General features: G+C 39.1%; 1 protein-coding gene across 4 annotated transcripts; it reads left to right on the top strand.

The window, feature by feature from the left end:
* Positions 1-322: 322 nt before the first annotated feature.
* THNSL1 (threonine synthase like 1) lies at positions 323-11,245 on the top strand. Of its 4 annotated transcripts, none has more exons than XM_056132336.1 (4): positions 323-471; positions 4,635-4,743; positions 6,971-7,123; positions 8,899-11,245. In XM_056132336.1, exon 4 carries the CDS (start codon positions 8,946-8,948, stop codon positions 11,175-11,177), a length of 2,232 nt encoding a protein of 743 aa, XP_055988311.1. In that variant the 5' UTR covers positions 323-471; positions 4,635-4,743; positions 6,971-7,123; positions 8,899-8,945; the 3' UTR covers positions 11,178-11,245. The 4 variants fall into 4 exon arrangements, with proteins under 4 accessions (XP_055988311.1, XP_055988305.1, XP_055988318.1 ...); XM_056132343.1 differs by lacking the exon at positions 323-471 and adding an exon at positions 2,242-2,318; XM_056132351.1 differs by lacking the exon at positions 323-471 and adding an exon at positions 3,907-3,922.
* The last annotated feature ends 728 nt before the right edge of the window (positions 11,246-11,973 follow it).

The raw sequence follows: 11,973 nt of genomic DNA, 5'->3' as shown, positions 1-11,973 counted from the left end.
TTTTTCTGTCTCTATATATTTGGAGAAAAAGATATCGGCCAAGATAGTCTGAAAACTGATGCGAAAGCGTCACACAATAAAGCTCTGTTTGCGAGTCCCGACCACCCCCGCAGGGGCGGGACGAACGGCCGAGCTCAACGACGCACAGCCAATGACGAGAGCGAAACGACAAGGGGAGGCGGGGCCTCAGGAGCTACATCGACTTGGTGGGCGGAGCGCTGGAACCCAGTCACGAATCCCGCGTGAGGCTACTTGGGGGCGTGGGCGTGTCGTGCCGCAGCGGCGCAGGCGCAGAGGCTGCTGCGCGAGGGGGCGGGTCGGAGCCCAGGCGGCTTCGAGCGTGGGTTGTGGGGACCCGGGACTAGCGCCTGAAGTGCGGGCGTCCGTCCCCGAGACGACACTTCGCGGTTCCTGGACTCTTCCTTCCCACTTCCTCCCCCTTGTCCCCGTCTTCTCAGTGTGGTTTTCTTGGTGAGTTATTTGAGGAGAAAGAAAGGAACCTGCAAACGGCTCCCGAGCATGCTTCCCGGCCCTCACCTCCCCTTCCCGTGGCCCCGCGCACCCGCGCAGGCTCGGGAGCGGCCGGAAGTGCCGCCCACGCCCACCTGTCGCGCCGTGACCCCGCGCCCTCCCCGCCGCCCTTCCCCCCGTGCTCGGCCGGCCTCAGCCGCCCTCCGCCGCGCTCTGTCCAACTTCCCTTCGGGCCTCTCCTTCGTCTTGGCTCCCTTGACATGTGGACTTGGCATCCCGGCGCGTGAGCGTCACCCGGAAGGAGAAACCGTTGAAAGGGCCTTGGGTTGCTCTGGGTCCGGCGTCTCTTGGGGGGAATTTCCTTCTGTTGGGAGCTGCGTCCCCTCCCGAGCTGGCCAAGGCGTTAGAGAGGACAGTCCGCTAATTCGGTTGGGAAAAGGGGTTAAGACGAAAAGTTCCGCCCCCCTCCCCAGAGGCCACTTTGACTGGGGGGAGCACAGATGTCAAGAGCACCCCGATTTTGAACTGCCCTCTGGCAGGCTGCTGAGACGAATCGAGGCATGGTTACGTCTTTTTTTTTTTTTTTAATTCTGCCTAAATAGGTTAGCTTCTTGGATAGGTTTGACTTCTTTGGGGGCCAGATGAATTTCATTAGATAATAAATTTTTAAAAAATCAGATTTAAACGATTTTTTAAAAAAAAATCACAGGTTTTTAACGATTCTTTTCATTTCAGAGGAATGACACCTAAAGGATGATGCTCCGGTTTTCTTTGCATGCGTTGGAATTGTTTTCCAAAACAATTTGATACGTATATACCACTTGGCCCGTTGCGTTTCTCCTTTGAGGATACTTTGTTTGGGATTTTGTGGTTAGTTAGCCTGTATAGAGAAAAATTCGCTGGGGAGCTGTTCCCAGTACATGATAAGGTGAACTAAGGGCTCAGAATGATACTGCGAGTCACTGGCAAAGCTTACAGATTTTTTCTAATTAGTGGGAGCACGTTGGGACTTTGTGCAGTCATTAAGAGCAAAGCATCATTTCTCCACTTAGTAGGCACCAACTCGCCTCTGCTAGAATTGTATTCCTCGTATTACTGAATACAGTCATTCCACAAGGCTGATGTATTGATTTTGATTTACTGAAACACCTTAGCATCACAACAGTAGCATGTTTAGCTTAGGGTCACAATGAAGTCGTTAAATCATGGGAAACAACTTTACCTAGTTAGTAATTTTGCTTGCCTTTTGAAAGTGTTTACAAAGGACATCTCATTTCTGCTATTTACTCAGAATGATGATATTGTTAAAGAAAATTTTTGTTCCCGTTTGCATAAAACACTTTAAAAACACCGTTCTCCCATTGTTCATCGATTTGCTCCAGCGGGCCAGTAATGTCTCCATTTTGAGACTTGTTACTATGTTTGGCATATTGAATATGTCAAGAGTAGCTTGCCAGACTTTGCTGTGTGGGCGAGATACTCTCGGTACCTTGCAGGGCTCTCCAAGAGGGGCGGAGGAACCCAACCGGGCTCAGCTGGGCAGGCTGCACACAAGGCAAATAACCTAGTACTGTGCTTTCTCCTTTGCATGCAGGGAATTGATACTGGTATACCGTCAGAAGATAAGGAAATTTCTCTGAAAGGGCTAAATATAAGTTAGGCCTTTGTAGGTCAGGTGGTTTCTCCTGCTTACATTGTAGCTCAAAAGCAGCCAAAGGTGATACCTTTGAGTAGTTATGTACCCATGAACTTAAACTTTCAAAAAACCCTTCAAAAAACCCTGTAATTTGTCTAGTTTGACCTTTGGGCTACACTTTGCATGAACACTTGAATAATTTTGCATACAAGTAAGTTTTCCCTTTTTTGGCTAAAGATGTTTACCTGTTTAGAAGAATAATGTAGCACTGTAGCACTGTCTTCCCCTTGTTCATCGATTTGCTACAGCGGGCACCAGTAGAATAATGTTTTATATATATATATATATATATATATATATATATATGAGACAACTGGGAGGAAAGTAAACCCTCGAGAGACATGCTGTACAGTATTCTTATAGGTTATAGAATTTATACATTCATATAGGTTATAGAATTAAATACATAATAGCCTGCAACAAAAAAATAACAGGAAAAGCTTTGGAAATAAGAAAATAAAAAGTCACAGATAAGTGGTGGACTTGTGAAATTGTGCTTTTCATTGTAGGGCTTGGCATCATCTGCTCCAGAGAGGGAGGAGCTGATTTGGACTCAGGGCTTCCTAAGAGGTTTTGCTTGGTAGTTGAACACAGATCATCACTTCTCCTTGGCTAGATTATGCCCTCTATAATTTCAGTAGTTGAAAACTCTGGTAGAATTGAAGTAATTTAAAACGCTTATTTTTTTTACCATGCTCAATTCAGCCTAATCAATGACTGAACAAATAGTAATGCTCCTACATTAAAAAAAAAAACAACACTTTTTTTTCAAAACCAGGATCTATCTATGTAAGATAATAATTGAAAATTCTGATAATGTTCAGGAGGTTGCATTACTAAAATGACAAAACCATAGAACTTTTTACAGAAGTTCATTCCAGTTCACATCATGAAATAATTTTCAGAGTTCCATGTCCTGTTTTATCTTGGAAGAGTATCTGATTACAAATATTTTAAATTGGTGATTTGCTAAATCATTTTGTTGAAATGGGGCTTTATCAGTTTCCTGAGAGAATTGAATGCTAGGTGATTTTATAAATTAAAATGTTTTCTTAGCCAATCTTGAAAATATTCATAATAGAATATTTGATTTTTGATTATCAGTGGCGAAGTAGCAAAACATTAAGCAAGCATGTGTTTTGGAAAAGAACTATATATCTCTAAAATAACTTAGCATGATTAGGAAATGTATTTAAAAACCATTTTCTGTAGTTTTTCCCCTTATAAATTTTTTATTCTGTTTTGATCAGTTTGCCACAATAAAATTGTGAAATTCTGTGTTTGTGGTCACACTGGTACTTCAATTAATTACTTATGGTCTGTGTTTTTTAAAGTTTTCGCTATGACACTAACATCTTTATCTTTTCACTGATCTGTTTAAATAGCAAGTGTCTTTTATGTTTAAAATATATTAGCTGGAATGAATAGGTTAAAACCCTCCACTTAAGTCAGAAAACTAAAAATCACTAATAGTGGGGCTGGAGAGATAGTATAGGCGATAAGTTGCTTGTCTTGCATGCTGCTGTCCCTGGCACCACATAAGGTCCTCAACCCTCCTCCCCCATCAGCACCACGGGATTACTCCTGACCACAGATCTAAGAATAGCCCGAGCACAGCTGGCCACTGTAGAAACCTCCCCCCCCCCCCCCCACACACACACCTGTCTTTCTCCCCCTACCTCAGTCAACGATGTGTGGATCAGAGAGAGCTCAAAGGACTGAGTGCCATATCCCTGAGTGCCTGAGTATTGCCAGGTATGACCCAAAAACCAAAATATAATTTTAAAAAATCACTAATGTGTAATGGAGTTGTATACATCTTTTGTATTTTGAGAAGTTACTAACTAAATTTTATTTTTTTATAGAACTTGGCCGTAAAAAGAAATGTTGAGGCAGCTGGAGCGATAGCACAGCGGGTAGGGCGTTTGCCTTGCCCATGGCCAGTGCAGGTTCGATTCCCAGCATCTCATATGGTCCCCTGAGCACAGCCAGGAGTAACCCCTGTGCATCACTAGGTGTGACCCAAAAAGCAAAAAATAAATAAATAAATAAAATTTTAAAAAGTTGAGCTCTTTAGTATTACAATAAGCCTGAATACTTTATGGCCTCGGAGAGCCCGGCAAGCTACCGAGAGTATTCAATATGCCAGACACAGTAACAACAAAGTCTCCAATGGAGACGTTACTGGGCCCGCTCGAGCAAATCGATGATCAACGGGAGGACCTTTACCTTTACCTTACCTTTACTTTATGGCCAAGAGATTTGATCCTTAGATATTTTTCTCCTTTTCTGACACATAATCGGAAATGATTTTATAAAACCTTTGACTGAATTTATCCAGAACCATTTAATGGAAAAACATACCAAAATATTAATAAATGAAACATGTAAAAATGACTTGGAAATATTTTAGAAGTGATTTGTAGCTACATGTTTGTCATTTCTGCTGATTTATATTTGTTTATAGCCCTCAAATTGGTGCCTACAGTACTTTGGACATGCACCTTCACAGACATGTACTTGAGGATGAGAAGTTTGTGTTACTGTTTGCATGTCCACAACTGAGATCAGATAAGGTACTCTTCCTTCTTGTCTCAGCTCTCATCCTGTAAACAGATGTTCCTTTTCCTTTCTATTCAGTGGCATGTAATTTGCGTTTTTTGTGCCTTGGTTTTGATGTTTAATAGGCCCATAATCAGATGCTGGAGTGCTGCCTATTTTTCCTAAGGATAGCAAGGGGAGAATGTGGTCAGTAAGCTTTGTATTCAAGAATTAGTAGGGTATCATTGGCTGTGGGCTGGAGAGATAGCACAGCGCGTAGACCATTTGCCTTTTAAGCAGCCAACTTGACTGACCTGAGTTCGATTCCTCCGTCCCTCTCAGAGAGCCCGGCATGCTACCAAGAGTATCTCACCCACATGGCAAATATTTGATATGCCAAACACAGTAACAATTGTCACAATAAAGATATTACTGGGCCCGCTCGAGCAAATCAATGAACAACAGGAGGACAGTGACAGTGATCATTGGCTGTGAATTCAATGGTAAGGAATCAACAATGCATACATTAAAGAAGGCATCCTTAAAGGGAGGCACAAACCATGCAAAACCATGCTGCATACTGATTTGTTGGCAAAAATGTGACCAGAGACTCAGAGGAACCGAAGTCTGTGTATGCTCTAGGAGCAGTGGTTTGATTTCTTTTGGGATTGTTTTGTTTTTATAGTTTTTGGGCCACACCTGGAGGGTGCTCAGGGATCACTCCTGGCAGGACCGGTGTCGGGGTGGGGTAATCTTAAGGCTGTAAGACCCTACCCACTGAACTATGTCTTGGGCCCAATAATTTTTGTTGAGTCAGTAGGTTTATAGACCATAACTGCCATGAATATTGAGAAACAACTACCTCTTAAAAACCCATTTTACAAACGTTAGAAACATGCAATCTTCTCTTTTCTTTTGGTTTGCTTAAAAGGGATGTTGTAACCCTAAAATTAGTTTGTGCTAAATGTTACAAAACAAATTTTGTAGCTTAGAATTCATCTTTATTTTTTTTCAAGATTGGTAGTGTTATATGTTACAACACTTCATTTTCTTCTGTTAGTTTTAGGAATATTTTTGTGGTAAGATAATAATGAATTTTCTGTTTTAATTCAACAAAGGGCAGGATTACAAAAGGTGAAATTAACAATTTTGTATGCAATCTCTTAAATTGTTCAGCATTATAACTGCCAAGGTAAAATGGAAGAAAAAGTTTAATAACTTTAGTGTCCATAAAAAAAATCTACTCAAGTATTATGTAGTTAAGTCAGATATTACAAAATAACATGCGAAGAAATAAAACACTAATATATAAACAAACCTTTCTGGACAGGTAATTAATTGGTACCTCAAAATAGCTAGTTTTAAAAGTACAGTACTAACATTTAGTTTAAAAAGAAACTGCTCATATCGTTCAGATATACACTTTTTGAGTATTAGACTGTGCCTGGCAAAACAAGTATCAATTCACGGATAAATACTATTATTTTCCCTGAAGGTTTATAAACAAACCAAATCTTAAAAAATAAAGACTCACCAGAGTCTAAGCTTTTATATATTTTAAATCATTGCTACTGAGCGATTATTCATATTACCTTATATATAAATATTCCTATAAGCAACCACTAAGAAGTGCTTTGAAATTTGAAATGATAGAGGCATTCAAGTAGCTAAGAGAGGACGAATATGGCAGATGCTCCATTTGTACCTATTACAGTAGATATTGTCTTCGATCACATATGATACAGATGGTTAAGAGTGCTAAAATAGTGGAAAATGGGCACTGGTGGAGGGATGGGTATCTGATCATTGTATAATCGAAACCCAAGCACAAAAAATAGTAAATCTACAACTGTACCTCATGGTGTTTCACTAATAAAAAAATAAAAATAAAATTTAAAAAAAAAGAGTGCTTAAATAGTAATCCAGGCATTTATTCCATAGCTTTAGTATACTGTTCTTTTCACTCTGATCACTAAACATGCAGGTAAATCATTTAGATGGCATTGTGAATGATTTACCTTATTAGCTTTTATATTGCTTGATTCCATAAACTTCTTTAGTACTGCTTAGAAAAATTTGTATGATAGGACACATGTTGAATTTTAAAAATGTCTCTTCTGGGGAAACAAGTTTATTATTTTTCTGTAATTTGAAATTTTCAGATGGATGTTTTAAGCACTGTTGAATTTTATGGTACTGTATGCAGTTATGAATGACTTGATTTTTTTTTATTGCAGAATTCATTTTCTTTTTCTTCCAAAGGTTGATGTTTTTCCTCCCCATCAACAAACTCTTCATCTAAGATTGGTTCCTGTGTGTCATGTTTACAAGCAGTCGAAGTTAAACACAGCACATACAAGTTGAAAAGCCAAATAAGGAAATGTATTCCTTCTCATGACTATTCTAACTTGACTTGTAAGTTAAATTCAGTGCTAGCTTAAAATGGTTTAAATGTTTAATTATAAAAGTGTCAGTAGCATAATTAATGTTTTCCATAAACATGGGACTGTCTTAATTTTTAATATGAGTTCGTTGCATATCAGTTTTGCTATAGAACTTGTGGAAAGTCCTGGTCTATAGAGTTATTATAATTAACTTAAACATTGTAGAATTTATTTTATATAAAACAAAAAAATTGGATTTTCAAATTGGTGTTTTCATGGTAATTATAATTCCAAAGATAGTGATATGACAAGTAGAGTGAATTGTGCTTCTTTGAATGTTAGAATAATATTTTCCTCTCATCATTGGAGACATTCTTGAGTTTTTTGGCTCTCTTTCTCTGGAATCTGGAATTTGAGTTAAACTTTACTGATGTAGAGTACAGGCACTTAAGTGATGGTAAATAAAGTTATAAAATATGTAACCTTTGACTTTCCTGCTAATTATCCATTTCTCTGAGCCATTTGAATACAACTGTCTTTCACTTTAACCTTTTTTAAGGCTTTCAGCATAAAAAAATCTGCTAGGGCCTGGGGCACTCAAGTATGCATGCAAAACCAAATTCAACCCCCAGCACCACTTACCACCCACTACTGCCTGGATGGCTGTAGTAGCCCCTTGAACCTCTGGCCAGAACAGCTCTGCATCTTGGGACCTGAGCACCAGTAAATTATCAGACTTATTCCTCCAGAACAGATATTGGCAGGAGTGATCTCTGAGTTGCTGGGGTGGCTCCACCCCTTAAATATGTAATAATCATTTTTTTAAAGAGTAAAAGGCACATAAAGTAAAAAGATGTCTTGCCTTTGCCCTATAGTTTGGAAAGCAACTTAAAACATTTTGTTAGCAAATATGTTCATTTATTCTGTTTTTATGCTGTGAGTTTATATCAAAGAAACTTGTAACACATTAGTCTATTTACATGTTCATATAAGTAAAGATAAATGAAATATATAGAATATTGTTTTAGCAAGTAAACAGCGTGTTCAAATAATCCTTGTTTAAATAATTTTGAATCAGTAAACCATGAACTATGGTTTTATTAAAGGAAAATGTGTACTAATTTCTAATTTTATTTAGTGTTCTTTTTTATAAAAGCACTTATGATGCCAAGTTTTCTCAATAAAGTTTATGCTGTTCATCATTTTAACTTTTAAACTCTGATCATTAAGTGTCTTGAGATTTTTTTTTTTTTTTTTTTTTTTTTTTTTTCCCCTTTATTTTATTTTATTTTTTTTAAAGTTGTAGATTTACAATTTTTTGTGCTTTGGTTTCAATTATACAATGATCAGATACCCATCCCTCCACCAGTGCCCATTTTCCACCACCATGGATAATATCCCTCCCACCCCCATCCCCCCATCCCCCCTGTCTCTGTGGCAGGGCAATCCCCTGTGTTCTCTCTCTCCTTTTGGGTGTTGTGGTCTGCAAAAGAGGCATTGAGTGGCAAACATGTTCAGTCCATAGTCTACTTTCCACATGCATCTCCCCTCCTGGGAGGATCCTCCAAACATCCTTTATTTGGTGCTCCCTTCTCTATCTGAACTGTGTCTTGAGATTTTTAAAGCTTTTGAAGGTAATGTGTAGTAATTTGTGTTGGGATATTTTGCTAATGTCTTATACATTAGAAAGATTCTTTAAGTTATATATTTGGGCATCATTACATTCAATCCTATTGAAATTTTAAGCCTTTTGAAATTAGTAACCAACTCTTTTTTTGTTTTGTTTTGTTCTTATGTTTTGAAAAGGGCTAAAGCAATTTTTAGCTTGGCTTGGGCAGAAAAGTGGAAGGACAATGCTCCACTTTAACCGAAAACAGCACCTGAAACAAATAATACAGAAATGTTTTTCTAGTGTACCTTTTAAAACAGATAAACACGCACAGCAATTTCTTTCAAGAACACTTGCATTTGCAAAATCAAGGAAGTCATGGCACTCAACCCACTCTCTCATTGGAGACAAAAATATTATCCTGATGGGAGCGCCTGGTGCTGGGAAAACAACAGTAGGCAGAATAATAGGTCAGAAACTGGGCTGTTGTGTCATAGATGTGAATGATGATATCCTTGAAAAAACATGGAATATGAGTGTGTCTGAAAAATTACAGGAAGTCGGTAGTGAGCAATTTTTAGAAGAGGAAGGAAAAGCCGTGTTAAACTTCTCTGCATCTGGAAGTGTGATTTCCCTTACTGGGTCCAATCCAATTCATGATGTCAGCATGTGGCATCTAAAGAAAAATGGAATAGTTGTATACCTGGATATACCACTAATAGATTTAATTAATCGTCTGAGCATTATGCAAGTTACTAGGATTGTAGCCCAGAATTCTGAAACATCTATGAAAGACTTACTTAAACATAGAAGACAGTATTATAAGAAGTGGTATGACACTCGTGTATTTTGTGAAAGTGGGGAGTCCCCAGAGGAGATAGCTGACAAAGTGCTTATTACACTGAAAAGGTACCAAGATGCTGACTCAGAAACATTCACTTCCACAAGACACAGTTGGACTGAAGATTGTAAACAAAACATTTCAACCAAGTTCTTTTCTGAAGCTGTGATCGAGGGGCTAGCTTCTGATGGTGGCCTCTTTGTCCCCGAGAAGGAGTTTCCAAAATTAAATGCCGGTGAGTGGAGGAGACTAGTAGGAGCAACATACATAGAAAGAGCACAGGTACTACTGGAGAAGTGTATCCATCCTGCTGACATCCCTGCTGCCAGGTTGGGAGAAATGATTGAAACTGCTTATGCGGAAAACTTCGCCTGCTCAAAAGTTGCCCCTATCAGGCATCTTTCAAACAACCAGTTCATCCTGGAGTTGTTTCATGGACCAACAGGATCATTTAAAGATCTGTCCTTACAACTTATGCCTCATCTTTTTGCACATTGTATCCCACCAACTTGTAATTATATGATACTTGTAGCTACTTCTGGAGACACTGGGAGTGCTGTCTTAAATGGGTTTAGTAGGCTTAATAAGCGTGACAAGCAGAGAATAGCTGTGGTCACATTTTTCCCAGAGAATGGGGTAAGTGAATTTCAAAAAGCACAAATAATTGGCAGTCAGAAGGAAAATGGCTGGGCAGTGGGTGTCAGGTCAGACTTCGATTTTTGTCAGACAGCTGTAAAAAGAATGTTTCAAGATAGTGATTTTACTGGCTTTCTTGCTGTGGAATATGGAACCATCTTAAGTTCAGCGAATTCCATAAACTGGGGTCGACTGCTTCCCCAAGTAGTTTATCATGCTTCTTCATATCTTGATCTTGTCAGCCAAGGATTTATTTCTTTTGGAAGCCCAGTTGATGTCTGTATTCCCACAGGAAACTTTGGTAACATTTTAGCAGCGGTGTATGCCAAAATGATGGGAATCCCTATTCGAAGATTTATTTGTGCCTCTAATCAGAACCGTGTTTTGACAGATTTTATTAAAACAGGACATTATGATCTAAGGAAAAGAAAATTAGCACAAACCTTTTCACCGGCAATTGATATTCTCAAACCTTCAAATTTGGAACGGCATTTATACTTGATGGCTAATAAAGATGGACACTTAGTGACAAAATTATTTAGTCAGTTAGAAGAGCAGCATCACTTCCACATAGAAAAGATCTTAATGGAGAAACTTCAGCAGGATTTTGTAGCTGACTGGTGCGCTGAGGGTGACTGCCTTGGAGCTATCCACTCGACCTACAATACTTCGGGGTATATTTTGGATCCCCACACAGCTGTTGCAAAAGTGGTTGCAGACAGAATGCAAGATAAAACTTGCCCTGTGATTATTTCATCTACAGCTCATTACTCAAAATTTGCACCTGCTATCATGAAGGCTTTAAAGATTGAAGAAATTAACCAAACTTCATCAAGTCAGCTTTATTTACTAAGTTCATATAATGCATTACCTCCACCACATGAGGCTTTATTAGAAAGAACAAAACAGCAGGAGAAAATGGAATACCAGGTGTGTGCAGCAGATGTGAATGTCCTGAAGGGTCATGTGGAAAAACTAATACAAAACCAATTCATATAAAAGTTTTCAGAGTAAATTCCCCCCCACCCCACCCCGGTGATAAGCATGCAATAAACTACAAAAGCTGATTGGGATAACAGTAGAATCTTGGTTTTTGTTGTTGTTGTTGTTGTTTGGTTTGGGGGCTACATCTGACAATGCTCAGGGCTTACTCCTGGCTCTGCTCTAAGGAATTACTCCTGCCAGTGCATGAGGGGCCATATGGGATGTTTGGAATTGAACCTGGGTCGACTTTGTGCAAAGCTAGTGCCCCATCCTCTGTACTATTGCTCTGGCCTGAATCTTGTTTCTTTTATGTAAGCATGTTTATATTCACATGTATTATCTTTGGGAATTTTGGTAGCCTAGCGTCCAGGACTGAGTTTTCTATGGATACATGCTCCTTTCATCCTTTATCTAGAAAAAGAATGCCTGGCTCTCTGTGAGCTCTGATTGTGCTATGTCCTTTGTGCTGTGCACTCAGGAGGGTTATGTTAGTTTCTTTCCCTTATATTCCCCTGTAGGTGCACCAGAATGTCTGGTATTCAATTTAGCAAAAATAGTTAAACATGACGCTTAAGTACTACTGTTGGAACCAGTTTAGTTACATAGACGGTTGACCAGAAAGCTCAGTCACCACTTAAATGGTTAATTTGTATGAGTAAGTAGTAAGTACATCTCTTCATATAGGGGCATATAGGGAGCCCATCTTGAGCTCCACTTTGGACTATAATTATGGATCTGCACCATCCAAATTAGGTAAGTGCTCTGTCCTCTGTTTCCTTGGGATGTTCATAATTAAGATGGCTTAGTTTGA

Source organism: Sorex fumeus, unplaced genomic scaffold (assembly GCF_029834395.1).
Source record: "Sorex fumeus unplaced genomic scaffold, SorFum_2.1 ptg000007l, whole genome shotgun sequence".
Lineage (NCBI taxonomy): Eukaryota > Metazoa > Chordata > Mammalia > Eulipotyphla > Soricidae > Sorex > Sorex fumeus.
This window is presented reverse-complemented; position numbering and strand designations above follow the sequence as displayed.

Coding starts and splice junctions, on each gene's coding strand:
- THNSL1 (XM_056132330.1), top strand. CDS start 8,946: ATGCTCCACTTTAACCGAAAACAGCACCTGAAACAAATAATACAGAAA.